The sequence below is a fragment of the Ceratina calcarata genome, unplaced genomic scaffold, assembly GCF_001652005.2.
Source record: "Ceratina calcarata isolate Rehan_Ccalc_2016 unplaced genomic scaffold, ASM165200v1 scaffold282, whole genome shotgun sequence".
NCBI classification, from domain to species: Eukaryota; Metazoa; Arthropoda; class Insecta; order Hymenoptera; family Apidae; genus Ceratina; species Ceratina calcarata.
In genome coordinates, this window is record NW_017150507.1 from 48,756 (window position 1) to 64,605 (window position 15,850).

The window sequence follows — 15,850 nt, forward strand, 5'->3', positions numbered from 1 at the left end:
CGTCAGCGTCAATACTTAATTGGATATTTCCTTCTATACTTTTTAACACGATTTATTATTAACATGGTTCTTCCGACGTCTGATTTCTTTTTAATTATAGGAAATGCGTTTTTCTAAGGTACATAAACTTTTCGGATTGACTGTATAGCCAATACATCCTTAAATCGCTTTTCGTTCTGTTAGATGAAAATTCTATTATATGATCACATTTGTCCCGCAATTAGTTCATATTATGAAGATTCCACGGTGTAATCCTTTTAGATACATGATATTGTGCATTACGTGATACGAGTGATACATTTCCCGTCCCGTTGTGACTCACGATTGATAAGGATTAATAGCACGGTCTCCTTTATGCAGCTGTTCGCATAGATCTTGCCTTTCTGTTTAAGTTTAAGCTCGGTCTGTAACTTTTCTGCAAGATAAATCAACGTTAACCTGATTTATAACCATAGTCGAATGTTTCGGGCCGGCCGGCCCTTTCGTTACCATGTATCGATCTAGTCTACGCGCTGCTGCGACCTAGCTAACTCTGCCATCCTCTGCTTAATGCACACGAACGGAATTGAAAGAAATTTGAATTCGAATCTCGATTTCATATACAGAATTCACGTATCAATACACTTGGGTAAATAATCTATGATAGTAAATTCAGTTATATGAATTCCGAATGCACGGGCAACGTTCCATATGCATCGACCTTTGATGAAACAACTGAACGACTTTATAATGCGCCGTGAATATTGAAAGAAGAGATGAAAGGGGCTGATAGAACGCCGTAAACGAGAACGCGGCGCTATGAGACGGGTTGGAATCCGGCCGCGATGCTACGACAATATTTCAGTCAAATAAATCCAGACTCTCATATCCAGAGGTGGCGATGGCGGCGGTTTCGTCGCCGGCTCCTAAATTTCTTTAACGCGACGTGCGTATATTATTCGATACCCGAAGACTCGTCGTAGAGAGGAACTTTTGTGCCCACCACAGTTCAGGAGGAAATACCTCTTCGGGACGAGGAAAGATCGCAGTGGTTGCGAGATAGATAGGCAGCTAGGTATCTTCGCAAAGGCATAGGCAGACGGCACATACCGAATATCCTTTGCGGAATCGTGTCTGCCTTTGTAATGGCGAGGCGGCGGCGGCGGCGGCGGCGGCGGCGTTTCCACCGCGCTGGCTTGCCAGGCCAATCGTAGAAAAGAGAGATATTGAATCGATAAAATCCTCCTCCGTCGAGTTTTACGGCGCACGATCCTTTTCCGGGACAATTTACGACTTCCGCTTTTTCCGTCCGCTATCTGTCGCGGCGCGTCGTTCGTGCCGATTTCGTCTGCAGCCTCGTGTCTCCTTTATTAAATCCGCGCGTTGCCCCGTCTTTCTCGCGCCGCTCCGCGTGCCGATTCGATTTCTGCCGCAACCGAGTCGCGTACGCCAGAACAGAATTACGTGCACCGCAGCGGTACGTATAACATAATACGTGTGCACGTGTAGATACACGCTGGTTACATGCCGGCCGTGCTGCCTATTGCTTGCCGTACCATGGAAGCGATTTTACGGTGCAAGTTCAATCGATAATACGGAATAAATCTGTTTCTTTCGCAAACTTTGGACGATGCTCGAAGTACGCGGCGTAGCTACTAAAATTGAACCAGTGTATCCGTAGCAACACATTTTACCCATTAAAAATTTCCTGGAAGAGATGCAGTTTTTGTTTGTGAGATCAGATGAATGTTGATAAAATTATTTATATTGAATTACAATTCCTGCCCTCTAAATGTTAAGATTTTTCGGTAATACGTAGTAGTTATTGCGTACATTGTTAGCGTACAAAGTATTACGTGTATTTGCAACGAATCATGGGATAATTTAACCTGTTCTCGAGGGAACGGGCTCATCAGACGCTGATGAACAGCGTTCGCGTTATCGTGTACATATATTCCCACGGGAAGAATGGGAAGAAACGAGGGTAGCGAACGATGAAAACGGCTGTGTACATTGTCGCGGAATTGCGCTCGATTCGAATCTTCCTTAGGAATGTTAGTGGGGCAAACGAATGTGTCTTGAACGAGGAGCTCGCGTGGTTGTCCCTCGTATAGCCGAGCTATTACCGTCTACGCCCACTTCAATTAGATTTCCACATTGCTATCGTTGCCGCATCAACCGTTGTCTTCTCCTTTAGAAGCGCGAGGGTCTGGTGCAATCGACCTTACGGCCGAGCATTTCCGTCCCTAGTTAACATGAATACCGAATAACGGCTCTGTCCGCGGTCTGATAATCTCGGTTTAAATATAGCCGGCGCGTCTACCGGCGGAATGAGATTGAAAAGGCATGCTACTTACAGAAATGCGTGATTTCATCTCAATTTCGCTTGCGGTGCAATTACATGCCGTTCGTTCCTGTCCAGGTCGATGTTCAGACCCAGGAACGTATTTGTACGTCTCTTAATCTTTATCCTAATATTTTACATATTCCCGAAATCATTAAGAAATCAATAATCGACTTTGACGAGCAATGATTCGAGTCAATTTTCATGACCGGTTAGTTAACTCGATGGAACGCTTACCTGAAGACGCACTCGCAGTCGCGACGAGTAAATCGAGAAACTCGCTTTGCGTATAAACACGGATTACTCGCAACTTTGTGTCATAGTAATAAAGTTAGCTGCTGAAGTTACAACTCGTAATGATGATGATACACTTAACACGGATGAAAATTGCGACGGAATGTTGACTACCTCGAATTCCTTCCGTATTAATAGCATCGTACATAGTAAAAGCGCGTAACACTTTATAACTCCTTTTTTCAGTTTTGTCTCGTCATTTGCAGAAAACAAATTTTACATGATTTCGTTTTGCAATATCAAACGTGTTATTTCATTCCTTTTTTAAAAAACAATTATTTGGAAACTAAATTCGTGAATGTTATCAACTGAAATTGGAAGCAGAGCGATAGTTATTCCGGGACGATTCATTAGTATTAATGAACCTCGGTAATCGATTAAGATACCCATTTGTCGAAATTGGTCACTGTTGTCGAGTCGTCACGCAGATACCGTGGCCGGGTAAATTATGCAAAACGTTTTCCACGTTTAACTTCCGTGTCTTTCCGCTGTTGGTCCGACGATGGGCGGCCGAGGCTATGAATTTCGCTTTAACCGTGCACGTCAGGTTTGCATGTGGGCAACCTGTAATGTAATTGGAAGTTCGCGGTCTCGACGACACGGCGGCCGAGCGTGTCTCTATCGCGCTCACGACTCCTATATCCGCCTTCAACCGCGTGTAGCAATTTCGTTTAATGCTCGCATACGCGCCCGTGCGAGCTCTCTCGCCTTTTCCTCGCGGAAAGCCGATATCGCCTACACCGGCTATGAAAGAATCGCGAAATTTATGGCCGCGCCCCGTACGCAGCTGCATACATATAGCCGTACTTATACCCGCGTGTATCGAACTGCGGCGACGGGTGAAAAAAGTCGATTGTCGACCAGCGAGAGACGAGTATTAGACGGTCGATTGATCTTCTGACGAAGTAGGAGAACTGTCCGCAGCTGTCGCCATGAACGAATCGTTGTGATAAATCTTTTTAACGTACAGCAGATTTCAGAATCGATTTTATATACACGTACATGAATATCATGCGAAGCAAACATGTTTCAAATTGTTCATTAAACGATTAAGAAATTCTTAAGTTATAAATGACTGTTGAACAGTTGAAAAAATGTATCATTTTTTATATGAACATAGAACTGAAAGATTATATTAATCACTCATTCTTGAAAGAAATAAAAGCCTGTCGCGTCACGCACCATTTATGTTGAATGAAAATTCACGACCGATGACGATGACGCGTGACTCCAAGCTACGGATGATTCAACCTGGACGACAATTTAGTCGCTTATCGTGTGGCTAACGTGATTGGACGAATTAAACGCGGTCACGAGAAGCTGCGTCGCGTATAAGGTCGCCGATGCACAAACGACCGAACGTGCCTTCATTAGCTTCGACGTACGTACGTAACTCTGAGCCACGCCAAAGGGCATTAGCCCAGGACGTGATGAGACGGTAGGCTACCCAGAGCATAGATGTGTCATAAAGTGCGCACGTGTTTCCTTCGTATACATACTCGTGTGTAAACTCTGTTACACAATCACTGAACTTCGTCACTTCTACATTTGAATTATACCCATTAACGTAATGTTAAATCATACGAGTTTTTGTCTAAATCTAATTCGTCTGACAAACTAATGGACGTCACTTGCCCTGCAACGTGAACGGCGATCCACGGTGCATAGGGTAAATGTATAATTAGAGCGAAAATATCTGATAGTTCCAATGCCCGAACGCCTGCTCGTCGAGGTTGGTGTATAACAAGCAGTGCAAAATTAAGCGGGCAGGTTTATAATTGTTACCTACACGTAAACGAACAAGGTGCAGCCACGATCTCGATGCCCTCAGCATGCTTATTACCGGAGAATGCGTTGCGAATCGATCGAGGTTCGTTCTCGTCAGACACGTGTTCAACATCATTAGCCCCGACAAGCGACGACATTAATTACACGGAGATCGAGTAAAGTAGGTAGAAGCACCGATGGGTGTATCGGGTCTCGCTCGGATCCACCCCCACAGCCTGTTATCGACTCATTCGAAACCTAAAGGATGCACTGATTGCCGCGTCAACACTTTCCATTACACTGCATCCGCTTTTAAGTACATCCTCAATCCCTTATTGGGTAATATTCTCTTGGAATTCAATCTCTTATCCCAATTTTTCTTAAATAGATCTTGTCGTTATTATAATCATACGATAATTTATTTCAATCCATAAGATAAAAATATTGATAATTAACAAACTGACCTAATCCCTCGAACGCGAGTTCAGTGAATTTTTTACTAAATGAAACGTATGAAACAATCTCATTTAACTATGTAATATTTGTATAAAATTAAATATTGGCAATAAAAACTGTGAATATAAAAAGTAGCGAACTCGCTGATGAAAACATTTTTGCACTGCGAAAAGTGTAATAAACAGAACAGGATTTCACTGGCGAGAACTCTTTAATAAAATATTAATTCCGCTCGGGATGAAAGTTGAACAGTTTGACTTTTCAAGTGCTTTTCGTATTCGGTCAACTGTGTTATGAAAAGTGAATATAACAAGATATATCTGCAAACATTTTTTCAGAATTTGAAGCACTTTGTTATTATTCACATATTTATTACCTAATTATTATGCTAATGGCTACCGAAGTTTGATCATAATTTGATTCTAAAATAAAAAGATATTTTTATAATATTTTCTATTGTACAATAATAATCATTGTTTAATATTGAAACAAAATATATTCAATTTATGAGACAAGTAGGAAATTAATGTTAGAGACTATAATCTTATAAAGTACTATTTTGTGTAAGATAACATTCTGGTATAAATGCGACGGAAGTAGTAAAGAGAAGTAGAAAGGAAACGGATATTGCCAAGTTTGATGAACGATTTAATCTCGTACAGCATGGACTCGTTTTTCCTGATCATGTAAACGTTAACACCTCGTTCCGGGAAATTTCCGACGGGTTGCCAGGTTCCTTCCTGCCAACACGAGAGGCTAGGCGTCAATGGAGAGTTGCTACGGCACGGTGCCGAGCTTCATCGATGCGATGTTCATCCATCAATCTACCCTACCGGATCCAAGGTCGTCGGCCGTTCATGGTTATCGATCATAGCTCTCGAACCTTATTGTAACAGCTAATGAATCTCGTTCCTGCCTGAATCACGATCTCTTGCACGGATTGAAGCATGAGCGAGTAATTCTCTATCATGGGCAAAATAACTTCCAACAGAAATGGTTTAACGTGTACCAGAGTGTAATTACAATGACAGTGCATTATTAATATTTCAAAATCTGCAGCTATCCTACGTGAAATTGGCTGAATTACTGATTAATCGTCAGTGGATTAGTGAATGATGTCAATAAAAATTGCTATAATTTATTTGACAAGGATAATAGTGAAATTACTCAGCTACAAATAATGATGAGTAGGTACGTCCTGTGGAAATAAGGTACCTGGGGACGTTCAGATTGGACGAAAGAAACGAAGTTGAGAGAAAACGACATCGGTGTGGTGGACGTCGTTATCATTACACGCGACGCCACGGAAAGGACGTTCTGGCACTAACGAGCCACTTTAAGTCTAACTGCACTCAAGAAACATAACTTTTTTTTTCTTCCATCGTCGGCCAAGATCAAAACTTGAATTACGCTCCGAAATCAAAAGATCCTTATCTCGCCAGGAATTCTTTCAAAAGGTAAAACATGAAAAATGAGAGATTTACAGACGTGATTGAAGGAAAATAATTGCATATAAGATGTCCAATCGTTTTTAATTTTTGTATGTATAATTCAATGTAACGACGTTCCTGTGCGGTATTTATACTATTTTCGTATATTTTAATGACATCTCGTTCGGGCGTTGCAGAAAATGGATGATTTCACCCGAGTAGTACATGGTTCCCCAATTTTTCTCCGTCAGATGAATCACGTCCGCGTCGAATGGAGATACGAGACGAATCGGTTGCGTCACGATCAATTCGTTTATCCGTAACGCTGTACCGTTGCCCGACGAATCGCAACAACGCAACGTTTCGTCGCGGCCCGTTTTTTATGGAAGGTTTCGTCATCCGTGATTAATCATCGCCAGGTTTTTCGATACTTTACCCCTTCGTTCGCAGATGAATCGCATATTGGCGGAAGTTCGCCCGTAAATCCGAAAATATTTGATAAAAATATTATCCGGACTTTCTTAATTCAGTTAATTAATGCTCTCGAAGTATCGGGTGCTAACGAACCTTCAAAGACTTAGAATATTTTTATCGGATAAATAAATTATAATTGTTTGTAGAAATAATTTGGGACGTAGAGTCAGTTTATGGACAGGATTTTATAAGTTAACTCGAACATTGAAGATTATTAACACAGTTATTCATCGTCTGAAATTGGATTCGGAGTCGACCGTCTGAGTGTATATCCTGCTACAGCGTGTAGCTATGTATATATTTATGTAGGTAAGAGCAGATAGTACAACTTGCACGCGTACATACACAAGCGCAGAGAGACAGTATATAACAGCATCTCCTTGGAGAACCAAAGGGAGCACCATCCCCCGGTGACTTCCTTATTGACGTTCCACGAGAGTGGCCAAGTATGAGTACGTCGCTACGAGCCGCGCAGCCTGCACAACTTTTTCCCCAAGACGTCGTGCGGGCTTATTACATTTTCATAACTGAAGAACGGAACGTTCGGTAGGGGGGGAGTAACGGGTCAACTTGGGGAATGAAGTTCCATTTTCTCGCTTTTTTCGTTACCGTAAATGGGCGTTTAAAACATTGCGTCGTACGATAACCGCTGACAATAACGGTAATAGTACGCGCGCTTTGAAGAAAGTAACGCGAGTTGGAGTGTAAAATATAACCAATCATTTTTAGACTGAAAGCGTTCGATAAATACCGGAAACGCTTTTCTGCTTCCTCTTCTTTAAGAGGAGCATTAATTCTTGAAATAGGAACGTTCAACTTCTATATTAAAGATACCAATAGTAAAACGAATGATTTATTAATTAAAACTATTATAGAATGGTTAACGTTGTGATGTGGGGTAATGAAATAATCCTAAATTAAGAATTATAGAAAACTGCAGAGTGAAGTTTAATCCAATTAATTCCCAGGTCCGATTTAATTCATTCTTCTAGTTTAAGGAATTAATAAATAGACTAAAGTGGTTTTTACCTTGTAAGAAAGTTCCATCTGGTTCGTTATTTCGCATCTCGATGACAAGACACTCGAGGCTTAACGACGTCCTGGTGTTTTGCTGTGGTAAGAAAACGTCGAACTCGTAACCCGGTAAGATGATTCGCAAGAAGTTTTCACAGTGGTCTTTGCCCATTGCCACGCTGCCTCGAGGAACTTCGTTTCACTGTCGAGGCCGGATACGAGGGGAATACCAGATCTTCCATGCTTCTGCTGCAAGAACAACTGTAATCGACTGCTGGGGCAAATAAAACACAACGAGGAAGTCGCAGCGTGGCGTGGCGCCGCGATTCTTTTTCCACGTTTTGAACAATGCCTTGCCACTGCTTGCGGGACCGGGGATGGGTCCATCCGGGATGAAACAGTCGCTTCCGTTTTTGCACGGAAATTATTGAGGGATCGCGACCGAACGTGCAGAAGAACCAAGTCCCGGCGATAAAACACGATGGACTTGGACGTCGTACTCTTATTTTTCCACGATTCTTTCCCCCTGGGATGAGGCCTAAAACCCGGAATTTAGTGATAGAAGTTTCAACTAGGAATTGCAGTAATTCTCTGAGGTGTTCAGATTAGGTGGACAGGATATCTGGGAATTACAACATATTTTGTCAACTGGGTTTTCATAAAATCTATTCGACATCAGAATTACTGTGTAAATTACTATTTTAAAATGAATGATATAAATCGAATCTTTTAGCAAACGTGTTAACGCACTATAAAAACATGATATACGAATCTTCCATCTTCCTACCATTGAATATGTGATCTATTTCCATTTCATTTTCATTATGCTTTACGGTAGAAATTCTCAGCTTCATGTTAGAAATTTTCAACTAAATTGCTCTTTTAAATCTATCTCTTTGATAATGAGTTTGGTAATATAACATAAAGATGATTAATAATCATATGCCGCATAATCAGTTCATCGCGACCTACACAGGGGACAACTGTTTTAACTCGTAACTCAATCCGGGTGCAGGCACTTCAGTATCGTTTCCTGCGAAGGAAATGCATGTAACTTCCTTTCCAGATCCATGTATTTCCTAATTTACTTTGCTCGTCCACTTGAACCAGTTTCAAAGCGCCCCGCCGCCGCCAGGGTATCCATTAGCTCTCAACTTAGAAACATGGGGCGTCGATGTTTCCATTGTCGGTCGTCGGGATTAATCTCGACGATCTTCCCATCGGCGATGCAAATGATATGAAATCCGCACCCTATTGTCGAGAGGGAAAAAATGCTGGGGTCGGTCGACGGTTAGGATGAAAAAAGAAGGCGCACGGCAGCCGGTGGCTGCACCCCTTTTCAAATTCGTGCCGCGGCGGCACGGCGAGCAGAACGCGTCGTCACCCTCCGAAAAACCGCATCCCCGGCCGGATGTGCACGCAATGTTTAGATTCTTCATCGCGGTCCACCGCATACGCGCGTTGCAGGCGCACACGAGCGCGTGCACAAAGGCCTGCGGTAAGTACGCGGGGATCAAATTTAATCCGCGGTAAACGCCTCCTCCGTTCTGCTGCGTACATACATATGTATGTACAGAGCTAGTTATATGCGTATGTACCCGTTTTCCTCCGTGCGTGTTTCCTCTAACTTTCATCTGTCTCACCGATTGCTTGCTGACTTCATTTCTTTACGATCGTATCCTTTAAATACTATAATAGTATCGGATGATAAAATTATATGATGAATGATTTTAAAGTTAGTAAAATTATTAATACAATTTATGTGTAATTCCCAGTTTAATATGTAGTATTAGACATTATGTTAAAGTATGTTTGACTTGAAGTGTCAAAAGTGTGAAATTTCTCTAACGAGTGAACGAATCTTAAGAACGTTTCGGATCGTTGCCTATAATAAGATGCTGTCAAGCAGCTGGGTGTAAATTTTTCATTCCCTTCGTCATTTCGAAAGCCTGTCCTCCACCCCAGTTCTCACCGCCGTTTCCTTCGCTGCCCCGTCCCCATGTATATGTGCAGGTTCGCATTAGAGGACGGTGTTTGGCAAACGCAGCTCGGGCTAACCCGAGCAACCGAAGTTGTCGTCGTGTGTCAAGATTGCACGGCCAACCCGCAAATCTCGTTACCACTGTTTACCCTTCTGTCATGCAAATAAGTGTGACAATCGCACCTTTTCCGCCCCTGTGACGCGCTCCGTTCAGGACCGAATGGATGACGAGCTTGTAAATGCGAGTTACCCCCGTGTTGTGCTGCTTTCGCCGGTCGCGAAAGAAGGGTCCAAGGGTCGTTCGCAGCAGGACCTATGCCGCACGGTTCGAAACATGTTCGGGGATTACTCTGTTTTTCGGCGACACTCGCTGACACGGGGTCGCTATTTACACAGCGGCGTGTTGTGTATTCGCTGCGGTAAAAATCTCGCCCGTAATGTTAACACCTCGTCACCCACCCGGTTTAACGGCGCGTACAACCATGTCTGTCGAGTGTTTCTGTTCATAATGTTAGATGCGCACGGATTAGGCGCGTTGGAAAGAAAGGGTCTTACCAATTTCTCATATTTTAATACCATTTGTATTATTCATGGAAATTCATAATGATTTCAATGGTACGATGTTACAGTGGAGAATGTGTGTAGTAACATTTCAAAATCCAAAGGCAACACGCTACTTTTAGTTTTCATGTGAAACATGCATCATTCTTGCCTACTTTATTGTACATTTGTGTAGGTAGCAGCGGTCGGGTAGTTCCACTCGCATTTCCCTGTGCAATATCCCAGTTCCAAAAAGCGTAACGAGGCATCCCGATGGGCAAAGCCGAATTTGTCGACCGCGCGATGTATAATGTCAGGAGCAGGGTGTTTTACCTAGTCATAGAAGTAAAACGAGCGAGCGACTCAGTGCGAAACTCCGGACGCAAAACACATAGGGAAAAAAACGAGACACCGGCCAATCCGTAACCGTAGGTCTCTTGGTCGTTGTAATTAATATTCAAGCATTAGCTCGGTCTTTCTGCGGTTTTCTCAGCCTACACATCCCCTCTGCTACAGTCCGTGCGTTCCCTTGCGGCGCGTTCCGCCGTTGCCAACCTCTCCGGCCGTTTTTTATTTTTCCCCAAGGCGATAAATTTGCATTTCATCCCCTGGCCGCGGGCTGGAACCGTTTTGTTAAACATTATCCGTGGCGCAGTGCGGCATATGGGACATGATTCGGGCTAAGAAGAAGATTATGGTTGCGTGTGCCCGGCCCCGCCAACCGCGGCGCCCATAGTTTCGCGGTGAGGGAATTATCCTGGGATTTTACTATTCCTGGATTATGAATTTTTAATTCAGACATCGCCGCCCGGGACTTAATTCAAACAGTTTCATTCATGACTTTAGGATAACAAAGGAACGAATGTTCGACTGTCGTAGAATCAATATAGGGAATAAAAATCGTAGTGTGCAAAGCTAACACGTCTTGAATTTCAAATAAGACTTCATTTACTTCACTAAATCCTTGTGTAACTTCGTCACCCTTTTCTATTTGCGCACCTTGCAAGTAAACAGAGACGACGATGCGTCCACAATAAGAATCAGATGTTGTCAAGTCGAAGCAACCCCGATCGGGGAATTGAATGCTGGACACGTTGGTCAGCATCCGCTGTACGATACAAGAATCTCTCATAGCAGTGCTGACAATCCTCTGTTTGCATCTAGCAAACCGTTTAGCGCAAGAAAATAATTGTAATGAGCCTGACTCGTAAAATTGATTTAAATTAATTTGTCAATGTTTTCAAATAGATAAATCACTCGACCAATAATATAAGCATATATTTGTCATAGTTCCTTAACACCTTAGTAATTATTTATCAAGTACTTAACTTCACGGAGAGAATTATAACGTTCGTTAATGTATGCGGTTAGGAAGCTCTAAGGGTTAATAACAATGGTATACGTATATTTAAAGTACAAACGAAATTGTTAGTTATAGCGTTGTGCTCATAATAGAATTAATTAGCGTTGTGCTCATAATAAAAATTAAATCCGATTCCGGAAACAATGACGCGACGTGTAAATGAGTTTAGTGATCATTCGCGAATTTCCTTCTTTTTTTTTTAAACCAAAGGCGACGAATACGTTAAACAGGCTTGGGAAATAGAGTCGCAGAGGGTGCAGCCGCATCGAATTAAGTCGTTACCGGGAAAGTTGAGAACGTACAGGTTGAACAAACGCGGACCGAGCAATTATGAATTCCCTCTTTTGGCGTGGCCGCACCAGGCCAGCAGTCGTGGACGGTATTTTAGCAGCAGCGTAGCCGGTAGTAGTAGCAGCAGCAGCTAACCCCTTTTGCTGCCCACTATCCAGTTAACTTCGCCCCTTGGTCGTCGTTTCACTCGAGGCCTCCCTGTCCGAATAGTTAATTAGCGTCGGGAAATTTGCATCTGGGGCAAGTAGCCATATCTCGTCCACAGAAAATTGGCGAAAACCCTCACCGGGTTTCACTGTTCTTCCTCCTCTGTGAAGTCGGAAACAGTTCGTTTTGATATCGAGCTTGCCGTCCCTGGGCCATTGTTCTCCTAGTTTGTTCTAGAGTATTGAAATTAAACTCTTCTCACCGCCCAGTGCTACGTTTAAATACTTCCTTTTAAACCAACCCTGTAATTGTCTTTCCCATGGAGTGTAACTACAGATAGGCGATGAGTGATATAAACGTTTGATCAGAGACCAAAGTTTTTAACACAATCGTTATTAACGTAAACGAGACTAAAGGAATCGAGTAGATCAGATCGGAAGAGTAATGGACAATTGCATCGAAGTAACGGTGATCCGGTTGATAAAGAACTCCGGTTTGTTGCTTTCTCTCGTGACCGGATCGTTGATAGGTGGCGATTTATGGACGCGGGAGCACCGCGATAAGTTTGCGCGTCGATAAATCGACACCGGTAGCGAACTCGATAACTTGTTTAGATGCCCCACCTCGCCCAGTTTCGTAATTCTTGGATGGTGCAATTTCGCCCGGCGCGGACGGACGATTTTCACGTGAAAAACGGAAACCCGTTTCTTATCACGTCCGGAAATCGACCAAGTTTGTCGCTTCTTCGTGCAAATTTGTTCATTCTGGAAACCCATTAGGAGAGGGAAATTGGAATTTTCCTCGTTCACTCTAATCAAGTTCGTGGTAAATAAGTTTTCATATCGAGACTGAATTATCCGATGGATTACCTAATAAATAAAGTGCCGATGTTGTGAACCGCAGTGGAACAGATTTGTCATACCATTTAAAGTACGTATTATAAATAATGGCACTAAGTTTTTTATAACGTTGAGTCAGTGTAAAAGTTCGTCCCTGATTTAAAATTAGATACAAACGTTTACATTTTATCGTGACATTTTTTATGTAGTTATCTCTGTTCTCTACCACTCTTGAATTCCTTTTTCATGGAAACTGGAAGATCTGAGTTGATCGTCCAAATCGAAACCAAAATTTTTGTAACATAATGCTAAAACAAACGTCTTCATCGATAAACGATCGAATCTGGCCGACCTCTAAAAATTTGGCAGGAACTATTGCAGTTAACAATTGAAGCAGGTGGTTCGAGTCGATGTTCCCTGTAATCACATCGCGTGTTTTCCATTCAATTAACTAATTTTGAAAACAGCCGACTGCCCGAAAGGCAAGCGACCAGACGACAGTCGTAGGCATTAAAGGTAAAAGGGGAATGGGAAAAAGCGCGCCGGAGTATTATCGAGCGTAAACAGCTATCTAGATGCAGACAACCCGCCGGAAGCGATTCTCATTTATTTCCAGCTTTTTAATCTAGTGCCTTGCAAACATCGGGTCCCTTTGTGAGTAGACCCGTGTGCCAGCTTTCTTCTCCTCAACGAGTACAGACTACGCAAAGGTTGGTTTATTAAAATCTCGACGTTATCCTCGCTCCCTCCTAACGAATACACCTGCTCTTATTACCGACAATGAACCAGAGACCTTGCCGACTACGGAATTGCACGCGTTTTGTCTTTCGTTTTATGTTCTTGTGCCCCGTGACATTAGTTCCCATTGTGTCAAGGACACGCTTATAAAACTGAAGGAGCCTTAAAGGTTGGTGTAACAGATTTTAGTGCATGAAATCGGTATGTGCAAAAATCTTCTAATGAAAATGACTTGGTCCTGTACACCATTACCAAGCTTGTACCTCAAGGAAGTTCTACTTTTGACAAAAAGAGATTGTTCCTTTGAAAGCTGAACAAGAGTAGTTCGATTCTGACCAAGCGTAGCCTCCACGTACCGACAGCCTCGGGACAGGAACTCGTCGAATGGAAGCATCTATCCGGCGCGACGTAAGATTTTCTGGTCCTCGAACTCCGAAGCTAGTTCATCGATGTCGTCGGTGGGATGCCGACGCTACGGTATCTCAGTTCCCCTCGGGCGCAGCCAAAAAGTAACGTCGTAAAGATCGAGATAATCCGGGCCACTACGTTTCCCGGTAACCCGCTTCGCCCTCGGTATCTGACCCGGACAATCCTCAACGTCCGCAGCCGGTAAATATCTCCCAGCGTCGTTTAAACCAGCCAACGGGGCTGCATCCGAGGGGTGGCTGTCGGGCTGACCGAGTTAAGTCGGCTCTTACGATTCCGTTCTACCTTCTCTGCATCCTTTTCAAGCTACGCTCGCTATCTCGCCGCAGACCGTCGTACTCTGTGTCGGTCTCTACTTATTTCTACCCGTCAGATTTCCCCTAATGTCGATAAACCTTCTAACGGAATCCCATGTACGAATTTCCTTCAACGCGTTTAGCAAATCTCCTATCCTTGATAAGTATTTTCGTAGATCTCTTCTATGCAAAGCGACTTAACTCTCTAATCCTCTGAGATCAAATCGAAATTGAAGCGAATATATTACTGTCTTTCATGGACGCATTGATCTGGAGACTATGACATCCTTGCAAAACGCTTTAATATTAAACCGCTGTGAAATTCGAGATCGTAAATTCTGTTCGTTTATGAAAAATGATTTCACGAGTTTTAAACAACTTCAATTTTACGAGCTAGCTTATCCAAGGAACTTTGTGAGATTTTATAAGTGGCCTCGATAAAGCTTTTACTATTATTACCCTGCAACCATTTAACAGCTAATCAAAATCAGCATAAGTTAAACGCTGAAATAGCCTTTTATCCTAGAAAGTAATCAGTGCACCTTAGTTTTTCTCTTCATAATTATTCAATTCTATTGTTACTGTCAGATTGAAGAACAATTTGGTTCAAGAATACAAATCCAACAGCATGCACATATCTAGATATAGTGAATGTAACGTTATGAAATCAATTAACGAATCGTATGTATGTTCACTTAATTACGTAATAATGTAAAAATTTATTCCCTATATATAACTGTTTTAATTTGTTTAAAAAATTCTAATTTAATTTTCTAAACTATAGCAATGTGTATTAAGATTTTAGAAATTCTTCGTATGCATTGTGCAATATGTAACGTGCAACGTGAGTAGAAAACGCGAAGGGTAACCGAGTAGATCGTATAGCATTGTGGCTGTCAAAGGGAGAGTGAGCGGACGCGGAGTAAATCGCGCAATCGCCGGGCCCTGGGAGCATCCATCAACAAGATATATGGACTCGCAAAGGATTTAGCCCCACTTCAGATTGCCAATGTGTAAGGGATGCGTTGCCCTCGAAACCGTCGTTTACTTCGGGACCCCGCGATACGGGAAAGGCGAAGGCTAGGGGAGTACTCGGTACACGTACCCGGGCAAATTACTTGTTTTCCTGGCATTCGTTTTTGTACTTGTTACTTGCGCTCGTATACCGCGTCAAAGAAACGCATTACGGTAACCGAGATGGGCTCGCTTTTTCCGAGTTCCTGCGTAATTAGTATTTATGGTCTGTTTAATAAAAGGGAACGTTTTGTTAGATGGTGCTTTATCGTGTTTACTTTCTGCGATAATTTGAAACTTCACGCCGGATGCGTTGAATTGGGAGCCGTTGGTATTAACTTCCGAAATTGGTTCCCATATAAGTATAGTAACTAAATAGTGTACAATACAATACTAATTGGATACGAAATTAAAAAGTGCTAAATTTTCCATGCTGAATGATTTATAACGATGGGAC

The 15,850-nt window shown here is 42.6% G+C and overlaps 1 protein-coding gene across 1 annotated transcript in view; it reads right to left on the bottom strand.

The window, feature by feature from the left end:
* Positions 1–278: 278 nt before the first annotated feature.
* LOC113464165 (uncharacterized) overlaps positions 279–15,850 on the bottom strand; it is a 46,515-nt gene continuing 30,943 nt past the window's right edge. The window contains 3 exon segments of the mRNA XM_085342313.1: positions 279–415; positions 1,180–1,246; positions 1,248–1,344. Of these exon segments, the coding sequence (XP_085198439.1) occupies positions 279–415; positions 1,180–1,246; positions 1,248–1,344 (301 nt within the window).